At 42.6% G+C, this 22,449-nt stretch overlaps 1 protein-coding gene across 1 annotated transcript in view; it reads right to left on the bottom strand.

Moving 5' to 3' along the window:
- Positions 1–22,449, bottom strand: part of PI4KA (phosphatidylinositol 4-kinase alpha) — a 153,322-nt gene that overhangs the window by 97,213 nt on the left and 33,660 nt on the right. Inside the window, 7 exon segments of the mRNA XM_060194530.1 lie at positions 973–1,069; positions 7,669–7,728; positions 11,647–11,801; positions 14,048–14,111; positions 18,176–18,435; positions 19,941–20,013; positions 21,666–21,754. Of these exon segments, the coding sequence (XP_060050513.1) occupies positions 973–1,069; positions 7,669–7,728; positions 11,647–11,801; positions 14,048–14,111; positions 18,176–18,435; positions 19,941–20,013; positions 21,666–21,754 (798 nt within the window).

The following is a 22,449-nucleotide window of genomic DNA, read 5'->3' as shown; positions in this document are numbered from 1 at the left end:
ACGCTCTGGTTCCTCCCTTCCAATAAATAATTATTAAGAAAGGGCAAAATAAAGTCAGCCGTAAGTGGTGAAGGGCCAGGGATAAACACACACACACACACGCCCTACCTGAAAGTGGTGCACTCATACATGCATAATGCTGAGAGAGAGAGAGAGACAGAGACAGAGTTTGTGTGTGTGTATGTTATAAGATCTGAGTGCCTGCGGGCAAGCGGTGGTGCATCTGGTTAAGCCCACATATTATAGTGTGCAAGGACCCAAGTTCAAGCCCCTGGTCCCCACCTGCAGAAGGAAAGCTTAATGAGTGGTGAAGCAAAGCTGAAGGTGTCTGTTTCTCTCCCTCTTTATCTCTCTATCCCCTCTTAATTTACCTGTGTTTATCCAATAATAAATAGATTTTAAAAAGAAGATTCCGGGAGCCGGGTGGTAGTGCAGTGGGTTAAGTGCACGTGGAGCAAAGTACAAGGACTGGAGGAAGGATCCCAGTTCCAGCCCCCGGCTCTCCACCTGCAGGGGTGTCACTTCACAGGAGGTGAAGCAAGTCTGCAGGTGTCTATCTTTCTCTCCCCCTCTTTGTCTTCCTCTCCTCTCTCCATTTCTCTCTCTCCTATCCAACAACAATGACAGCAATAACAACAACGATAAACAACAAGGACAACAAAAGGGAAGAAAAAAAATATTTAAAAAAAGAAGACTCCAAGTATCTAATTTTCTTCTTCAATTTTAAAAGCTTAAAAAGACATGTCAAGCTTTATGCCAGATCAGAATAGAACATATCAATGTCATAAAAAAAACTTAAGCAAGTAAATCATTCAAAGAAGCATCTATTATTATTATGATGATAATGATTTGCTTTTGTCTCAAATTTTAAATAGCATGTGACCATGTTACATGTGTTTTTAAGTGCTTTTTGGAGAAAGGATGCACAGACCTGCAGCAGCCCCGTACCACCCACATGCATACAGTTCTCACCCTTCATGTGGTACAGAGTGTCTCGGAGCATCTTGAACATGGCCACGTAGAGCGGGTCACTGAAAGTGGTGTAGTACAGGTCAGCACTAGGGTTGGCCTGTGAGGAAAGCAGACATACGTGAGCACAGAATTCCTCAGGATCTTCCTGTACTTTCCAGGCCCAGTCAAATAACTATCAGACTCATGATAGCACTGTAAACAGAACCACTATAGAGGTTTATCTGTTAGCAGGCTGGGGAGGTAGCATAAGGTAACCATGCAAAGAGACCTTCATGACTGAGGCTCCAAGGTGGTAGCACAGTAGGTTAAGTGCACATGGCTGGAAGTACAAGGACCTGCATAAGGATCCCAGTTTGAGTCCCTGGCTCCTCACCTGCAGGGGGGCTGCTTCACAGGCAGGGAAGCAGGTCTGCAGGTGTGTTATCTTTCTCTCCCCCTCTCTGGATTTCTCTCTGTCTTATCCTGCAAGAACAACAGCAATGGGAACAATAAAAATAACAATAACAGGGTAATAAAAATGGGGAAAATGGCTTCCAGGAGCACGAGATTCACAGTGCAGGCACTGAGCCACAAAAATAACCCTGAAGGCAAAAAAAAGTAAATAATTTTTTTTCTTTTTTATTTAAGAAAGGATTAATTAACAAAACCATAGGGTAGGAGGGGTACAATTCCACACAATTCCCACCACCCAATCTCCATATCCCACCCCCTCCCCTGATAACTTTCCTATTCTCTATCCCTCTGGGAGCATGGACCCAGGGTCATTGTGGGTTGCAGAAGGTAGAAGGTCTGGCTTCTATAATTGCTTCCCCGCTGAACATGGGCATTGACTGGTCGGTCCATACTCCCAGTCTGCCTCTTTCTTTCCCTAGTAGGATGAAAATATTTTTTAAAAAAGACATTTCCAGGGCCAGGTTGTAGCACAGCGGGTTAAACCCATATGGTCTAAAGAACAAGGACCAGCATAAGGTTCCCAGTTCAAACTCCTGGATTCCCACCTGCAGGGGGTGGTCACTTCACAAGTAGTGAAACAGGTCTGCAGATGTCTTTCTCTCTCTCTCTCTCTGTCTTTGCCTCCTCTCTCAGTTTCTCTTTGTCCTATCCAACAACAATGACAATAACAGCAACGATAAACAACAAGGGCAATAAAAGGAAAAAAAAAAGATATTTACAGTTTTCGTTTCAGTAGCACACATACTAAAAAAAGACATTTATCACTTGGAGCACTTCAACTACTCTCTACCCTCTTAAGAATCACAGAAGATGTTGAATGTAAAACATTAATTCCCCAATAAAGAAATTAAAAAAAAAAAAAGGAATCACAGAAGAAGGGGAGTCAGTCGGTAGTGCAGCAGGTGGTGCAAAGCACAAGGACCAGCTTAAGGATCCAGGTTCAAGCCCCCCACTCCTCACCTGCAGGGGAGTCACTTTACAGGCAGTGAAGCAGGTCTGCAGGTATCTATCTGTCTCTCCCCCTATCTTCCCCTCCTCTCTCCATTTCTTTCTGTCCTATCCAACAACGACAACATCAATAACAACAATAACTACAACAATAAAAGGAGGACAACAAAAGGGAATAAAAAAAAGTTCAGAGAGTAAAAAAAAAAATGACAGAAGAAAACAAAATGTTCTTATGTCCATAGATGCTTGAGAGGAAGCAGCCACCTGCATACTGGAAGATGCCCTTTTTCTCAATAAAAGCTCATTATCTCTGAACAAAAGTGACACAGGAAATAAAGGACAAGAAATAAGCCAGGGATCCCAGATCAGAGGATTCAACTCTGACTACTTCAAGGGTAACACTATAATCAGGGCATCTTCAGATTCACTTTATTAAAAAAAAAACAAAAACTTTTTTATTACTTATTTACTTATTACTGGATAAAGACAGAAATTGAGAGGAGAGGGGGAGACACCTGCAGCCTTGCTTCACTATTCGTGAAGCTTTCCCCCTGCAGGTGAGGACCAGGGGCTTGAACCTGGGTCCCTGTGTACTGTAACATGCGCACTTAGCCAGGTGCACCACCACCTGGCCCCTAGATTCAGTTTATGGTATAATTAAAACTATTCTTTTTGTTCAACAATTTGTTTGGCTTTGTATGTTAACTCTCTTTTCAGCCACCAGGTTCCAGATGCTAGCAGGATGTGGACCAGACTTCCCTGGAAAGACAGCCCTACCAAGGTGTCCTGGAGCTCCGCTTCACCACAGCCCTTCCCCACTAGGGAAAGAGAGACAAGGTGGGAGTATGGATCGACCTGTCAACGCCCATGTTCAGTGGGGAAGCAATTACAGAAGCCAGACCTTCCACCTTCTGCATCCCACAATGATCTTGGGTCCATACTCCCAGAGGGGTAAAGAATAGGAAAGCTATAGGGGAGGGGATGGTATGCAGAGGTCTGGTGATAGGAACTGTGCGAAGCTGTACCCCTCTTATCCTATGGTTTTGACAATGTTTCCTTTTTATAAATAAAAAGTTTTTAAAAAAGAATAAAAAAATAGTAGTATCATAAAAAATATATATTCTTTTGTGCTGGGGATTGAACCAAAGCTCTCACACATGCAAAGCTATATCCCCACTCCTAAAACTTATTTTAAGCCATTTCAAAAATTAATACAAAACGCAGAAATTTTCTACTGGAGAAAAATTCAGGGAGCCAGGCAGTAGCACAGTGGGTTAAGCACATGTGACGTGAAGCACAAGGACCAGCATAAGGATTATGGTTTGAGCCCCCGGCTCCCCACCTGCAGGGGAGTTACTTCACAGGCGGTGAAGCAAGTCTGCAGGTGTCTTTCTCTCCCCCTCTGTCTTCCTCTCCTCTCTCCATTTCTCTCTGTCCTATCTAACAATGACAACATCAATAATGACTAACAACAATAAAAGACAACAAGGGCAACAAAAGGGAAAAAATTAATTTTAAAAAAGAAAAGAAAAATTCACTCAAGGTCTAATAAGTTGAGTAAGATGTATTTCTTATTTTCCATACATTCCAAATTCATTTTTTGCCATCACCGAGGCTTCACTGCTCTAAAATGACTTTTCAAATAGATACAGAGGGACAGAGGTAAAGGCACCACAGCACCAAATGTCCCCCAACAGCACTGAGAGCCATACTCAAACCTGGGTACATGCACAGTAAAGTGGGTGCCTTTTTAGCTGAGCTATGTTGCCAACCCCATATGTGCCCAGTTTAGAAAACTAGAAAGACTTTTTGGGCTATTGTTATAGGGCTTTACCACTCCAGGATGACTTTTTTTCAGATAGAGACAAATAGAGACAAAGAAGCAGAGAGAGAGAGAATAAGAGACCAGAGAACCAAAGCATCTTCCAATGCATGGGGAGTCAAACTTGAACCTGGATTGTGTTCATGGCAAAGCAGAATACTATCCAAGTTATTTATATAACTCTTGGCATATGTAAAAGTAATATGAAAAACAGAGATGCTGGAGATGAAGTCTACAGCACAGTAAGAAACTAAGTGAGGTGGGAAGGGTCCTGCAGCATACAGCTGGTGTAATGAACAAGACCCATGTAAAGGACATAATGTAACAGTGGTTTCCAACTGCATATGGATAATACAAGTTACAGTTAACTGATGCTTTAGTTTAGCATTGTGCTAACTGCTTATAGTCATGTAATCACACAGTCTTCACAATATCTGTAAGAGGCAGAGACAAAGAGATACTTGAAAAGAGTTCAAGGAGACATAAGGGTCTGATTTCTGAGCCAGGAAGAAGCCATTGCAAGTAGGGAGCTGATGAGAGGAGCCCAGATAAGACAACCTGTCTGTGTGCTTTAAGTTTCCTCCTCTATAAACAAAGTATTGCTGTGAAATTCAAGAAATAAGTGGAGGAGTCCAACGGTGATTCACCCAGTAGAGTGCATACTTTACCATGCATGAGAACGTGGGTTCCAGTCCCACTTCACTTCTTCACTTCACTTCTTTACTTTCAGAGGTGGGGGCTCACAAGCAGTGGAAAAGTGCTGTTGGTATCTCTCCCCTCCCTTCTTCTCCCCTCTACCCTCCTTGTCTTTCACACTCTTACCACACACACACACACACACACACACACATACACACATACACACACACAAAGGAGAAGACAGAAGAGAAGAAAATTGGCCACTGGGAGCAGTAGAGTTATGTGTGCACCAAGTCCCAGCAATAACCTTGGTAGCAACAACAACAATAAAAGAAAGAAGAATGGAAGGAAGAGAGGGGAGGAGAGAAAAAAAGGAGGGAGAAAGGAAGGTATGAAATAAAAAAGGAAACAAAGAATGAGTTGAAGCATGTTACATTACTGTGTCTGGAACATACTGAGCACAGAATTGCTAGGTATTATATTATTAGTAATAATAATGATCACTTCACTGCAGTAATCCTGGGTCTGGTTTCAAGTCCTTTCACTTTCGTTATAAAATAAAATAATTTATACTAAAGTATAAATAAAAAAAAATGTCAGAAAATTCTCTGGTTCAGTAGAGAATAGAGTTCCAGAGGCCTATATTCTTAGTGTTCTCCAACTAGAAGACAGACAAGCCCTTTAGAGAATCCCTACTGAACTACAACTTTCACCCAGAGATCTAGATGGAAACTTCCTTCAGCACAGCATGCATGCCTAACAGTCAGCCAGTCCAGCTCCCACCCCTAGTCCTCCTGGTCTGCTCAAAGATACATACAGCCACACAGATGGTCTCTGATTAGAAGCACAGTGAGAGACCTAAAGTTTAAGCTAATAGGCAGAGCCACCACACGTAAAGGGGCTAGAAAAAATAGGACTATAACCTGGGGAATTATAGGAACTGTGTTCCTCAGCCAAGAACCTTTCTGGAGAAAACCATATATGGTAAGCATATATAATGTCTGCAGACATACATCTAATTATCTGCAGATAGCTCACTGGGAGCAAGAATAGGCTCAAGAATAGGCTAGGGAACACATGATCTGTGGCACAGTAGTTTCCCCTTATTTCCCTCCCGACTTGGCACCTGAGCCCCAGTGGTATCAGGACTTATGTGTTTTCTAAGTGGGGAGAAAAATAAATACCAGACTTAGGAAGGAATGTGGACCCTGCACACAGTTGCGGCAATCAAGTCCTGCATTCAAATGGTAATCTTTCTGGATTCTAATATTCAAAAAGAGGCAGACCTAAATGTTTCCTGAGATCCCCTTAAGCCAACATTTAATGGCTATATAAAGAATTCTCTAGGTCTTGGCTCATAATACATTAAAATAAAAATTGTCGTGGTCCAGGAGGTGGCGCAGTGGATGAAGCATTGGACTCTCAAGCATGAGGTCCTGAGTTCAATCCCCAGCAGCACATGTACAAGAGTGATACCTGGTTCTTTCTCTCTCTCCTCCTATCTTACTCATGAATAAATAAATAAAATCTTTTAAAAAAAAAAAGTCAGGGTGAAGCCCAAGGACCAGCGTAGGGATCCCGTTTCCCCTCCTCTCTGGATTTCTCTCTGTCCTATCCAACAACAACAACACAATGGCAACAATAACGACAACAACAAAGGACAACAAAATGGAAAAAATGGCCTCCAGGAGTAGTGGATTTATAGTGCAGGCACTGAGCCTCAGAAATAACCCTGGAGGCAAAAAAATAAATTAAAATAAATAAAAAGGAGAAAATAAAAATTGTCTAGCTATATGCCCTCACGCATAGAAGCATATGGGAGGGGGAGACAGCATAATGGTTATGCAAACAGACTCTCATGCCTGAGGCTCCTAAGTCCCAGGTTCAATTCCCCACACCACCATAAGCCAGAGCTGAGCAGTGCTCTGGTGTTTCTCTCTGTCTCTCTCTCTGCATCTCTCTCAAAAATAAAATAAATAAAAATATTTTTTAAAAAAAGAAGCATACATGCCTAGAAAGTGGGTTTATGCACCAGGTCTACAGAAGCAGCTTTTGAAGCACCAGAAGAACAAGGAAGGCAGCAAAGATAGTTAAGAAGATGTAGGTTAGAATTTAGCTATATGACCATGTGACATGGGCATACTAGTCCCCCAAACCATCATCTGTGAAATGGAGACATTGACTGCTGCCTAGAGACAATGCCAGGCAATGTATTTAAAGGGTCAAGGGGAGTCGGGCTGTGGCGCAGTGGGTTAAGCATAGGTGGCACTAAGCGCGAGGACCGGTGTAAGGACCCTGGTTCGAGCCCTGGCTCCCCACCTGCAGGGGAGTCGCTTCACAAGCGGTGAAGCAGGTCTGCAGGTGTCTATCTTTCTCTCCCCCTCTCTGTCTCCTCATCTCTCTCCATTTCTCTCTGTCCTATCCAAAAATGACGACAACAACAATAATAACTACAACAATAAAAAGCAACAAAAGGGAATTAAAAAAAAAAAGGGCCAAGGGGTGGGGAGATATCATTGTGCTTATGCAAAGGACTGACACATCTGAGGCTCTGAGCTCCCAGGTTCAATACTAGCACCGCCATAAGCCAGAGCTGAGAAATGCTCTGGTAGAAGAAACAAACAAATAAAGAATAAAATAAATGTAGTCTTCATCAACACTGAAAGAGCCAAGCTCAGAGCAAGCTCTTAGTTGGCAGGTGTGCTGTCATTACCAGGACTGGGAGAGTTAAACTAAAAAACCTGCTGCCAAATCCTTGCAGCAAACTTTCCTTCTTCCTCCAGACACACATTCAAACCAGGACACTGACTATGCTGCCCTCAGAAGAGACCTACCTCTATCACGCTGGCTACTACTGCATCCAAGGATTTGAGAACAGGTTCCTCAACAATCTTCTTTACCTAGCAAGGAAATAAAACATCATGAGACACCTGACAAGCATAGTAAGAGACAGGAATAACAGCTCCTTCTACAATAGAACAAAATGATGGTGGCAGGTTAAGTTACAGGACTGTATGGTGAAAAATGTGATAGAAATAGTATATAAACAGTATTAGACAGTGTGGCTACATAGTAAACAATATACTTCATTCTGTTACCACTTGGGACCTCTGTTTTTTTTTTTGCCTCCAGAGTTTTTGCTGGGGCTTGGTGCCTGCACCAGGAATCCATTGCTCCTGGAGACCATTTTTTCCCCTTTTGTTGCCTTTGTTGTTTTATCATTGGTGTGGTTATTATTATTGTTGTTGTTGTTGCTGTCATTGGATAGGACAAAGAGAAATGGAGAGAGGAGGGGAAGACAGAGAGGGGGAGAGAAAGATAGACACCTGTAGATCTGCTTCACCGCCTGTGAAGCGACTCCCCTGCAGGTGGGGAGCTGGGGGCTCAAATCCGGATCCTTAGGCCGGTCCTCACGCTTTGTACCATGTGCGCTTAACCCTCTGCACTACCGCCCAAATCCCGGGACCTCTTTTTTTTAGCCTAGATTGGAATGATATAAAAAGCAGAAAAGAGTGGTCCGGGAGGTGGCGAAGTGGTAAAGCTTTGGACTCTCAAGCATGAGATCCTGAGTCTGATCCCCGGCAGCACATGTGGCAGAGTGATGTCTGGTTCTTTCTCTCTCCTATCTTCCTCATAAAAATCTTTAAAAAAAAAAAAAAAAAAAAAAGCAGAAAAGAGTGGTCTGGGAGGTGGCACAGTGGATAAAGCATTGGACTCTTAAGCATGAGGTCCTGAGTTCAATCCCTAGCAGAACATGTACCAGATTTATGTCTGGTTCTTTCTCTCTCTCCTATCTCTTTAATAAATAAATAAATAAATAAATAAATAAATAAGTTATTAAAAAAAAAAAAACAGAAAAGCAGGTGGGTTAGATAAAATCATGGTTATGCAAAGAGACTCTCATGCCTGAGGCTCTGAAGTCCCAGGTTCCATTCATTCCCGTGCCACCATAAGCCAGAGCTGAGCAGTGCTCTGATTTAAAAAAAAAAAAAAAAAGGATATCACTCACAGGCAGAAGTTGAAAAACAAGATCAGAAGAGAAAACATGGGAGTCGACAGTAGCGCAGTGGGTTAAGCACACATGGTGCAAAGCGCAAGGACTGGTAAGGATCCTGGTTCAAGCCCCCGCTCCCCACCTGTAGGGAAGTCACTTCACAAGCGGTGAAGCAAGTGCAGGTGTCTATCTTTCTCTCCCCCTCTCTGTATTCCCCTCCTCTCTCCATTTCTCTGTCCTATCCAACAACGACAACATCAATAACTACAACAATTAAAAAAAAACCGAAGCAACAAAAGGAAATAAATAAAAGTAATAAAAAAAAGAAGAGAAAACACTAAGCAGAACTTGCACCAAAGTAAAAGACTCTGGGGTAGCTGGGGAGGAGAGTTCAGGTCCTAGAACAGGATGGCAGAGGACCTCCTGCCACTTCTCCCACAGTATGGATCAAAATTGTTTTTTTTTGGGGGGTGCACTGGCTCTTCAAAGCTGCCCAGGGACTCAAGGTGCAGCACACGTTTCCAGTTTCTATTATTTTGACTCTATTATTTCCATCAGTGCCCTGTATAGGAATGCAGTTCTGTCACTTACAGAACCGGTTATTTTCAAGACATGAAATGTAAAAGCTGCCTAAAAGAAAAACTCTGAAAAGTTATAAATTGGGAAAGGTAATTTTCCCAAAAGAGGATTTGAAAGTCACTTAGGACTTCTGACATGACACTAGGAAGCACTTTTTCCTTCTTAGCAGCGACTTCAAAAATATCATAGGCTATTCGGTAATTCCTTTAAAACTTTTGAATGTTTTATTAGTGATTTAATACTGACTTACAAAATTGTAAGGTAACAGGGGTATGATTTCAAAGGATTCTCATCACCAGAGTTGTGTCCCCATGTCCTCCACTGGAAACTGCAGTAGTTCTCCCAAGGTCACCAATACAGGCTGATGCTATACTTCCCCTAACATTTGCCCCTCTGGGAGTATGAACCAACAATCTTTTTTTTTTGGGGGGGGGGCAGAAGGTGGCAGTTCTGATTTCTGTAGTAATTCACTATTATGACTATCTTCATTAATTATCATATTTTAATGTCTTCTTAAAAATTTTAAAAAATATTTATTCCCTTTTGTTGCTCTTGTTGTTTTATTGTTGTAGTTATTATTGTTATTAGATAGAAGAGAGAGAAATGAAGAGAGGAGGGGAAGACATAGAGGGGGAGAAAAAGACAGACACCTGCAGACCTTCTTCACTGCTTGTGAAGCGACTCCCCTGCAGGTGGAGAGCCGGGGTCTCAAACTGGAATCCTTAAGCCGGTCCTTACTCTACCACCCGACTCCCTCTTAAATTTTTAACCCAAAATTATTGCCTTTGTGTAGTTTCTACTTATGTCCTTGGTGGCATAAGTTCACTCCAGCATATGTTTCATGCTTTCAGAGGTATACTTCTCATTCCCTCACACTATTTCCAAAATACAAAGTATTTTTACATTATATCCCTGATGATGTTTTCATCCATACCCACTCAAATCCATCTTAAAACATCCCGGTTCAATCACAAAAGGCCAGGACCTCTGAACCAAAGACCCGTTCATTTAAAAACACAGACAGTGGCACCTGTGTCTTACTCGATGCCAACTCAAAGCTCATCCAAAGGTATCCAAATAGTAAAAAAGTTGTATTAATCCAGCCTCTGAGAGGAAATCAAATACAAAGAAATCTGGTCTTGAGGGCAGGATCCCTTGTCTAAGTCCTAACCCTCTCCTCATCGAGTGGGAACTCGATATCTATGACTAATTTCTTGACATTTCAAATGGGGGCTCATGGTTACCTCTACCACCTACCTGCTACAAAGACTGAATGAAAAAGTGCTGTATGATGACTCTATGAATGTTGCTCCTTCTTCAATCTGAAATTTTAGGACTACTAAATTATACTTTGAAATAGTGAAAACCCCGGGGCTGGGTGACAGTGCACCTGGTTGAGCACACATGTTACAGTGTGCAAGGAGCCTGTTTTGAGCCCCCGGTCCCCACCTGCAGGGAGAAAGCTTTTCAAATGGTAAAGCAGTGCTGTATGTTATCTGTTTGTCTCTTTCTCTATCATCCCTTTCCCTCTCAATTGCTGGCTATCTCTATCCAATAAATAAATAATATGTAAAGATTAAAAAATTAAATAATGTGCTCTGGAAGGTGGTACAGTGGATAAAGCACTGGATTCTCAACCATGACGTCCTGAGTTCAACCCCTGACAGTACATGTACCAGAGTGATGTCTGGTTCTTTCTCTCTTTTCTCATAAATAAATAAATTCTTTTAAAAAAAGAAGGAAGGAAAGAAAGAAATGTCATCATTATGTTAGCACTGATGTAAGACATTTCCCCTTTTAAAAAAATTAAGTAGTGAAAATTCTAATTTTTTCTTTTTAAAAAAACAGGTTTCGGGGGCCAGGCAGTAGTGCAGCGGGTTGAGCACACAAGACACAAAGCACATGGACCAGTGTAAGGATCCCGGTTCGAGCCCCTGGCTCTCCACCTGCAAGGGTGAAACAGGTCTGCATGTGTCTTTCTCTCCCCGTCTTCCCTTCCTCTCTCGATTTCTCTCTGTCCTGTCCAGCAACAACAACAACAAAACAGCAATAACAGTAAAAACAATAAAGGCAATAAAAGTTGGAAAGAATGGCCTCTAGAAGCAATGGATTTGTAGTGCAGGCACCGAGCCCCAGCGACAACCCTGGAGGCAAAAAAAAAAATACAATAAAAAATAATAAATCGGTTTATACCATTAGTCATTTTAGTGATTGATATATTTGTGGTCTATTTTTCCACACTTGCCAAGTTTAGGAGTTCTCGAAGCATTTCTAGTGGAACACTGAATTCCTTACAGGTGATGCCATTGAAAAGAGGAGAAACTGAGAAGCTGGAACTGATGGTAGAGAAGTAGTAATTGGGCTCCGGGACACTCCCATCAGGTAAGTATGACACTGCCAGGAAGAAAATGAAAGCGTCAGTAGTGGTAACTCAGGACTAACATAATTCCTCAAGCAAATTCTCTTTTAGTAAATCAGTGAAACAGTAGGTGTTATGCTTTTCATTTAACAATTCCTTGATTTTTACTTACGGATTGAAGACTGAATTTCAAATCCTTGGGGAGTGACCGATCTCACTAAAGCTGCTTTAAGTCAAATCTCAGAGATAGTCATGTCCTAGTATATTCAACCCAAACAATAAGTTTAACAGAGGAGAAAAGACGGGGGAGGGGCGCAAAAAGAGTTATAACTTCTTAAGAGTTGGAAGATGTGAAAGTTTTGATTCACAGGTGCCTAAGGATATTTTAACACCAAAATCAGAACCAAACAAAACCATATTATTAAAAAATAAGAACAAAAATGAAGCCACTGTCTAAGGCTTACTAATGAATGTAAACCAAAGAGTTAATACTTGCTTGAAAAACCATGGGCCCGGGCAGTGGCACACCGAATTAAGCACACAAAGTACAAAGCACTTACGCAAGGATCTCAGTTCAAGATCCCACCTCCTCAACTGCAGGGTGTACCGTGTGTGCTTCCCCTCTGTTCTCCCTCCTCTCTCAGTTTCTCTCTGTTCTATCCAATAACATGAAAAACTGGACTCCAGGAGCAGTGGATTTGTAGTGCACACACAAGAGGCCCAGTCATAAGCCTGGAGTCAAAAAAAAAAAAAATGGGAGTGACCCTTGAGTACAAAGAACTGGTTTTCAAATAAGTGAAGACTTCAATGGCATGAAATAGTTATTCTCAGCTGTCCCAAGGTGAAGTAGGTAATAAAGTAATTGTCTAAAACCTAGAGAGGGAGGAATTTATGAACATGGTTCAATAGGCAGAACACATATATATGAGTTCCTAGAATTGATCCCCAGCAATCAGAAAGAACAGAGATAGGTGGAAGTCTATGGATAGTGCAGTGCTTTGGTATATACCATTCTCTCTTTTAAAAAGAAATAAAAAAATGAATTGGTCTTGGGAAGTGACTCAATGGTGAAGCACATGCACAAAGCCTTACTAAACCCTTAAGAAATATATTCTATATGGGATGATCTCACTCTCAGGCCAAAGTTGAAAAACAAGATTAGAAAAGAAAACACAAGTCGAACCTGAAATGGAATTGGAGTATTACACCAAAGTAAAAGACTCTGGGGTGGGTGGGTGGGTGGGGAGAATACAGGTCCATGAAAGATGATGAATGACATAGTGGGGGTTGTACTGTTAAATGGGAATCTGGGGAATGTTATGCATGTACAAACTATTGTATTTACTGTTGAATGTAAAAAATTAATTCCCCAAGAAAGAAATAAAAAAATATTTTTTTATTTAAAAAAAAAAAAAGAAAGAAATATATTCTAGAAGTGGTCCTCTCTGAAGGGTAGGATTTTGAATGAGTGAACTTGGCCTTCACATTCTAACATACACATAGACTGTGACACATACTACATTCTCCATAGCTGAGACACTTTGCAACACTGTACATGTTTGAATTCAGATAACCTACTCCCTCCTCTCTTTTAAGCTCCCCTCACATCTTTCAAAATCCTCTTCAGAAATGCTGTTTTAGCAATTAACATCATCTGAAAATAGACTAGAGGGGGTGGCCAGATATCTCATATGGAAGGACGTCTGTTGTACCAACATTTGAAATATTTTAAAATCAATATTTGAGAAATGTAAACAAAACAAAACCCTCTAAATGCTGAAGACTAGAGCATCAGCACCCCCAACATCATCAAGAAATGACTATGAGGCTGGGGGGAGGTAGCATAATGGTTATGCAAGAAGTTCTTATGCCAAGGGCCGGGTGGTGGTGCACCTGGCTGAGCGTACATGTTCCAGTGTGCAAGGATCTGGGTTCTAGCCCTGGGTCCCCACCTGTAGGGGAAAGCTCTGTGAGTGGTGAAACAGTGTTGCAGGTGTCTCCATATCTCTTTCCCTCTCTACCACCCCTTTCCCTCTCCATTTCTGGCTGTCTCTATCATCTCTATCCAATAAATCAATAAGGATAATAATAAAAAATAAAATATTCTCATGCCTGAGGCTCTGAGGTCCCAAGTTCAGCCCCCCACATTACCATCAGCCAGATGTGAACAGTGCTCTGGTTAAATTAAAAAAAAAATGAGGAGAAATAGTAGCCATTGTCATCACTGTAAACCTAGTATCCCAGTACTAGTTCAATATTCTTGGCAGAAAGTAAAGCCCACCTTCATAGTGAAAGGCAGATCCTCCAGGGGAGTTGGGAGGGGGCATTCCACGTTCAGGGCTGACCTGAAACATAAAACCACATTTAAGAAATTGCAAAAAAGTTAGTCACACAGAGAGACAATATTCTCTCTACCAGCCCAATGGTTGTACTTCTTCAAGTCCTGGTTCAAGCATCACTTTCTTCCTGCTGCCCAAAGGAGCTCCAGTGCCCTCTACTATACACCACCATTACTAATACCTTTTTTAAAAAATATTTATTTATTCCCTTTCGTTGCCCTTATTGTTTTTTTTATTATTCTTGTAGTTATTATTGTTGTTGTTACTGATGTCGTTGTTGTTGGATAAGAAAGAGAAATGGAGAGAGGAGGGGAAGACAGAGAGGAGGAGAGAAAGACAGACACCTGCAGACCTGCTTCACCGCTTGTGAAGCGACTCCCCTGCAGGTGGGGAGCCAGGGGCTTGAACCGGCATGCTTACTCCAGTCCTTGCACTTTGTGCCACCTGTGCTACTGCCTGACTCCCTACTAATGCCTTTTTAATCCAGGCCTGCAGGGCTCCAACATTCCCAGTAGCTCTCCCCCTTTTTTCTTTTTGATAGGTAAGAGAAATAGAGGGAATGAAAGACAGAGTGAGGAAACAGCTGCAGCACTGCACCACTGCTTGTGAAGCTTCCCTACCCCAACACCCCCATAGGTGGGAATCAGGGGCTTGAACCTGGATCGCTGCACACAATAAGGTGTGCACTCTACTGGGTGCACCACCACCTTGTCCCTTACTGAAGTCTTTTCATCATGTCATATGTTTTATACATGGTTGCTGAGCTGAATTACTCAGTGTTTTGTGTCTTTTTATCATGACAGCTAGCACTTATATACTACTACTACTTTTTTTACCAGAGGATTGAAGAGCTCTAGCTTATGGTGGTGCAGGGGACTAACCCTGGGGCTTTGGAGCCTCAGGCATGAGAGTCTCTCTGCATAACAATTATGCTATCTAACCCCATCCCATTTATATACTTCTTTTTGTTTATTATTGTTGATTTAATAATGATCAACAGGACTGTAGGATAAAAGGGGTACAATTCCACACAGTTCCCACCACCAGTTCCCATCTCCTCCATTGGAAGCTTTCCTATTCTTTATCCCTCTGGGAGCATGGACCAGGATCATTATGGGTTCCAGAAGGTGGAAGGTCTGGCTTCTGTTGTTGCTTCTCCGCTAGACATGGACATTGGCTGGTCAATTCATACTCCCAGTCTGTTCCTATCTTTCCTAGTTGGGCAGGGTCTGGAGAGGTGGAGTTCCAGGACACATTGGTGAGGTCACCATTTATATACTTAAAGTCACCAAATGTCTCCCATCAGAACAGTTTGTACAGTCAGAGAAACAGCTCAGCAAAGAAAACAGAGGACTGGAATGCCTGAGCCCCCAGGTTTGCTCCCCAGCACTGACACTGTAGCAGTACTCCGACTTCTCTCTCATGAAATAAATCTTCTTTAAAATATTTATACACTTTCCCCATATTTGGGAGCTACTCTCTTCCTTGATCCAACTTTCTAGCCCTTTTTCCAGTCATGACATCATCTCCCCAGATAATAGCCTGGGTCCACCTGCATATCAGATGTCAGGCTCAGGCAAAAACTAATAAAAGTCATAGGCCTTATGAAATATACCTAAAATAAACCTACTAGCTATTTCCAAAATGGAGACCCCCCAAATCTTCATCTGCAATATTCTAGTCTTTAAGTTCATGATTAATCAATAATTTGTATGGCTTTCATGTTAACTCTTTTTCAACCACCAGGTTCCAGATGCTAGCATGATGCTAACCAGACTTCCCTGGACAGATGACCCCACCAATGTGTCTTAGAGCTTCCACTTCCTCAGAGCCCTGCCCCATTAAGGAAATAGAGAAACAGGCTGGGAGTATGGATCAACCTGTTAACACCCACGTTCAGCAGGGAAGCAATTACAGACACCAGACCTTCCACCTTCTGCACCCCATAATGACCCTGGGTCATACTCCCACGGGGTTAAATAGGAAAGTTATCAGGGGAGGGGATGGGATACAGACCTCTAGTGGTGGGAATTGTACCCCTCTTATCCTATGGTTTTGTCAGTGTTTCCATTTTATAAACAAATACACTAAAAAATAAAAATAAAGATTAAAAAGATTCCCTATTGGGACCAGGTGGTGGCACACCTGGTTGAACGCACATGTTACAATGTGCAAGGACCCAAGTTCAAGTCTCTGGTCCCCACCTGCAGGAGGAAAGTTTCATGAGTGGTGAAGCAGGGCTGCAGGTGTCTCTCTGTCTCTCTCCCTCTCTATCCACCCCTTCCCTCTCAATTTCTGGCTGTCTTTACCCAATAAATGAGTAAAGATAATAGAGCAGGGGTAGATAGCATAATGGTTATGCAAAGAGACCCTCATGCCTGAGGATCCATTCCCCCGCACAACCATAAACCAGAGCTGAGCAATGTTCTGGTGTAAAAAAAAAAAAAAGCATAAAAAAATAAAGATAATTTTTTAAAAATTTGAAAAAAAGGAAAGTTGTTTAAAAAAAAATTCCTTGGGTGTTGGGGAGTAGCGCAGGTGGTGCAAAGTGCAAGGACCAGAGTAAGCATACTAGTTCGAGCCACCGGCTCCCCACCTGCAGGGGAGTCACTTCACAGGTGGTGAAGCAGGTCTGCAGGTGTCTGTCTTTCTCTGCCCCCCCCTCCATTTCTCTCTGTCCTATCCATCAACAACAACAACTACTACTACAATAAAACAACAAGGGCAACAAAAAGGAATAAATATTTAAAATTTTCCCTATCAACCTTTGACAGAAAGAGGAATAGTATGACACCCAACTGCTAAGAAACACACACTTTGGGAGTCGGGCGGTGGCGCAGTGGGTTAAGCGCACGTGGCGCAAAGCGCAGGGACTGGCATAAGGATCCCGGTTCGAGCCCCCGGCTCCCCACCTGCAGGGGAGTCGCTTCACAGGCGGTGAAGCAGGTCTGCAGGTGTCTATCTTTCTCTCCCCTCTCTCTCTGTCTTTCCCTCCTCTCTCCATTTCTCTCTGTCCTATCCAACAACAAAGCAACGTCAACAATGGCAATAATAACCACTATGAGGCTGCAACAACTAGGGCAACAAAAAGGGGGAAAAATGGCCTCCAGGAGCGGTGGATTCATGGTGCAGGCACCGAGCCCAGCAATAACCCTGGAGGAGAAAAAAAAAAACAAAACACACACACTTTATGATGAAGAGATAGGGCTGGGGAGACAGCAGAAGGAGGCTCTGCAGAAGACTTTCATACCTGAGACTCCAAAGGTCCCAGGTTCAATCTCCAGCACCACCGTAAGATAGAGCTGAGCAGTGCTATGGTCTCTTTCTCTCTCTCTCATTAAAATAAGATCAACAAAATACTTTAAAATTAAGAAATATGGAAGCAGGCTGGAGGTATGGATTAATCTGTCAACACCTATGTCCAATGGAAAAGCAGTAACAGAAGCCAGACTTCCCACCTTCTTACCCCATAAAAATCTTTGGGAAAGAATAAGGAAGCTTCCAGTAGAAAGGATGGGATACAGAACTCTGGTGGTGGGAATTGTATGGAATTGTACCCCTCTTATCCCACAATCTTGTGGATCATTATTAAATCAGTAATATATTAAAAAAAAAAGTAGATGGAACCACTTCTAATTTTTTTTTTAAGATTCTTTTTTTTAAAATATTTATTTTATTTATTTATTTCCTTTTGTTGCCCTTGTTGTTTTATTGTTGTAGTTATTATTGTTGTTGTCGTCGTTGTTGGGTAGGACAGAGAGAAATGGAGAGAGGAGGGGAAGACAGAGAGGGGGAGAGAAAGACAGACACCTGCAAACCTGCTTCACCACCTGTGAAGCGACTCCCCTGCAGGTGGGGAGCCGGGGTTCGAACCAGGATCCTTATGCCGGTCCTTGTGCTTTGTGCCACCTGCGCTTAACCCGCTTGCGCTACAGCCTGACTCCTGAACCACTTCTAATCTTAAAAAGGACATTAGAAAATTCTAGTGAAAACATTTTTGTGTTTTCCAAGATGTCTTTTTCACATGAACATTTAACAGCTCTCCTCTGCCCTGCTCCTTGCTGGCCCACCTGAGATATGCTGGACACACTGCTGGTCTTCCTCTTCAGGGTGCCCTCCTGGCATACTGTCAGTAAATTGCTGGGCAGGATGGAGCGGAAGTCATTGAAGGATCGCCTTCGAACACCTTCCAGCTCCTCTGGGACGTGGAGGGAGTGGGGAGGTACTTTAGGAAAGAGCTTTGAGAGAAGAGACTCTTCAGTATTGCTGTAACGGCCAAATGCTCGTGAGATTCCAATCAGGCATGGGATTGCATATTTGCAGAGGTATTCTGGAAGACAATGCAAGAGTATTTTAAGAGCAGAAGGTTTCCTGTTGGTGAGTGAATTGTAAGACATGACACTGGTTCATATCTCACAATTCACCCACCAACAGTACTGAAGAGAAAACTCCACAGCAACAGGTCAACTCCAGGGGCTTCTGTTAGAAGTAACTTCAGATTATGTCTGTCATAAACAGTTGCTTTCTTTGGGAGGTCTCAATCCATGCACAGAACATCAAATCAACATTTCTGTGACCTAGGCAGTAGTGCAGCAGTAATACACTGGACTGGTGTGCCTGAAGTCCCAAGTCTAATCCCAGGATCCACACGTGCCAGAGTGATGTGTTGGTGCATGTTCTCTCTCTCATACTAATTAATAAATTATTAACACTTTTTTAAGTTATCATGCACAAAGCCATGGGCTTAAATCTAACACCATATAGAAGGATAATTGCAATAGAGAAGTTCCATGAATGAATGATGGAGCAGAACTGTGTTGTCTCTCCATCTCTTTCGCTTTTTTTTCCAAATTTATTCATTATCTTTATTTATTTATTGAATAGAGACAGCGAGAAATCAAGAGGGAAGGGTGATAGAGAGGGAGAGAGACACTTTAAGCCCTGCTTTACCACTTGCAAAGCTTTCTCCCTGCAGGGGGGGGGTCGAGGGAACTTTAACCTGGGTCCTTGTCATTGTGACGTGTGCTCAACCAGGTGAGCTACCACCCAGCCCAGCTTTTTTTTTTCTTTACCTCCGCCCCTCTATCTGAAATTAAAATGAAATATAAAGTCAGCCAAGGGTAGGAGGATACTCAAATGTGCAAGGCCTGGGGTCACTCAAAACAAAAACAATAGCTAAATTTAAAGTCATCAGGCACCTTTAAAGTACCTCATGTATTTATTCCTCTTGGGACCAGAATGGTATTTTTGCAGTAAGGGCAAAAAATACTTTTTGAAGTCAGATTATTTATAGGGAAAGAAATTGTGGCCCAAAAGGTTGAGGTGACTTGCTCAGTGTCACCAGTTCATGAGCCCCATGTGGTCTTCTAGCTAAGATGTTGCAGAGGCAATCTAGTATAAGAAGGTTTTCATCCATCAGATACATAGGCAGTTTCAAAAGAGAGAGAGAGTGGGAGATGGGGATAGCATAGTGGTTATGCAAACAGACCCTTATGCCTGAGACTATCAGGTCCCAGTTTCAGTCCCCCAGACTACCATAAACCAGAGTTGAGCAGGGCTGTGATAAAAAAAAAAAAGAGAGAGAGAGGGAGAGAAATGGGAGACAGCATAGGGGTTATGTAGAAAGACCTTCATGCCCAAGGCGCCAAAGATTCCAGGTTCAATCCCCAGCACCACCAGAAGCCAGAGGTTAGCAATGCTCTGGTAAAAATAAATAAATAAATAAATAAATAAATAAATAAATAAATGGGGGGGAGAGAGGGGGGGAAGGCAGGCAGGCAAGCAGGCTGGCTGGCTAGCTACTACTGAGTGTAAGCTTTAGATCTATAATCATACCTTTTTCTTGAATTTCCAAGGCCTGGCACATTCCCAAAAGAACATGCAAAACCTGCAAAAGTGACTCTAAAATCTGTAACAGTCAAGCAAACAGAAAAAAAGAATTACATACAAAATCAGATAATTATCACAAAATTAATTCAGAATGAGCAACTCTGGATATTTTGTCCAAGCCCTGTATCTGACAGTTCTGTTAAAGGGCTAATCATCTAGACCCTCCTCCCTCTCTGAGCTGGTCAAAAAGCTCCTCCTAGTTCTGGGGTAATCTTGTGCTCCTAGGGCTTATAGCTCACTGGCCTTAGGGGATCTCTCTTACTTCCAGACTGATTTGATCCCTGGTACCACAGGTATCAGAGTGGTGCTCTGGCTTCTTTCTCCTTCTACCTGTCTCATGTGAAACTCCAGCATAAATAATAAGTAACTCTAAAAAAGTAGTAAATTTCCCTCAACTTGGATCAATAACAGTAGAGAATGTTCCATCCTACCCAGGGAGGCTGGACAACATACTCTATGCCCCTACTGAGGAAGATGGGTCCTGATAGTGGGACAGCTTGGAACGTTCCTACTCATGACCACAGAATGTGAGCTCAGATCTATAGGGATGCAGATGTCACATAGGCTTCTAAGCTGAATATGGGCCCCAGTTCATATCAAATCAATCGGGTTTATAGTCAACAATATCTATACACCTTTCCAATATTTGAGAGCTATTCTCTTTCCTGATCCAGCTATGACATCATCTCCCCAGACAATAACTTGGATCTACCTGCATATCAGATTTCAAGTTCAGGGAAAAAAAACAACAACAACAAAAACTAGTATAGCCACAGGCCCTTTGGAATATAACTAAAATATGCCTACCAGCTATCTACAAAATGGAGGACACCCCCCCCCCCCCCAATTCTTCATCTGCACTAATCCAGCCTTTAGGTTCATGATTAGTCAACAACTTGTTTGGCTTTATGTACTAACTTTCTTAATAGCCACCAGGTTCCAGATGCCAGCTGGGAGTATGGATTGACCTGTCAACGGTCATGTTCAGTGGGGAAGCAATTACAGACACCAGACCTTCTACTTTCTGCATCCCACAATGACCTTGGGTCCATACTCCCAGAGGGTTAAAGAATAGGAAAGCTAACAGGGGAGGGGATGGGATACAGATTTCTGGTGGTGGGGATTGTGTGGAGTTGTACCCCTCTTTTTTTTTTCCCTCCAGGGTTATTGCTGGGCTTGGTGCCTGCACCATGAATCCACTGCTCCTGGAGGCCATTTTTCCCCCTTTTGTTGCCCTTGTTGTTGTAGCCTTGTTGTGGTTATTATTATTGCCATTGTTGATGTTGTTCGTTGTTGGATAGGACAGAGAGAAAAGGAGAGAGGAGGGGAAGACAGAGAGGGGGAGAGAAAGATAGACACCTGCAGACCTGCTTCACCACCTGTGAAGCGACTCCCCTGCAGGTGGGGAGCCGGGGGCTCGAACCGGGATGCTTACGCCGGTCCTTGTGCTTTGCGCCACATGCACTTAACCCACCGCCCAACCCCCAGTTGTACCCCTCTTATCCTATGGTTTTGTCAGTGTTTCCTTTTAATAAATTAAATTAAATTAAAAGTAGTAAACAACATAAAAACTTTAATTTTTTTTCTTTTTTTTTTTTTTTTACTTTTTTCCCCATCACTTTGGTACTTTCTGATCTTATAGAAAAGCACAACAATTTATCACACACTTACCTCATCCCTAAGAGAAGGATCCCTATACGCCACATCAGACAGCAAAGTTACCAAGCAGAAGCTGAAGCTCTCTGCAACTGGAAGGGTACCTAGATGGCATATGGACAACAAATCAGAACATTACCACTCAGACAGTGAGCCACCCAATTCAGCACGTTCACTCGAGTGGAAGCTGCCCTCACTGAGATGAGTCTCAAAGGAACAGATATGGACTCAACATTCTTGCTAAGAAACACCACTATCTTCTGATAAAATGTGTTGGCTGGAGGGGGAGGGCAGTGGCTTACCCAGTTGTGCACAAGGACCTGGGTTTAAGCCTCCAGCCTCTAATAGCAAAAGGGAAGCTTTATGAATAGTGAAGCACTGATGTAGGATATGTGTGTGTGTGTGTGTGTGTGTGTGTGTGTGTATCCCCGTCTATCCATCTCCATCCCTCTATCTCCCCCTTCTCTCTCAAATTATCTCTGCCTTATTAAGTGAAAGAAAGGGGAGAGGGGATGGGTACTGGGAGCAGGGGATTCATGAAGCCTGAAAGATAACTTTGGTAGCAATAAAAAAAAAATAAAAATAGGGGCTGGGCGGTAGCGCAGCAGGTTAAGCACACATGGGGCAAAGCACAAGGACCGGCATAAGGATCCTGATTCAAGCCCCCAGCTCCCCACCTACATGGGGCATTGCTTCACAAGCAGTAAAGCAGGTCTGCAGGTGTATATCTTTCTCTCCCCATCTTCCCTTTCTCAATTTCCCTCTGTCCTATCCAACAACGACAGCAATAACAATAACA

Source organism: Erinaceus europaeus, chromosome 1, assembly GCF_950295315.1.
Source record: "Erinaceus europaeus chromosome 1, mEriEur2.1, whole genome shotgun sequence".
In the NCBI taxonomy this organism is placed as follows: domain Eukaryota; kingdom Metazoa; phylum Chordata; class Mammalia; order Eulipotyphla; family Erinaceidae; genus Erinaceus; species Erinaceus europaeus.
Note: the sequence above shows the minus strand (reverse complement) of the source record. Positions and strands in the feature narration are given on the sequence as shown.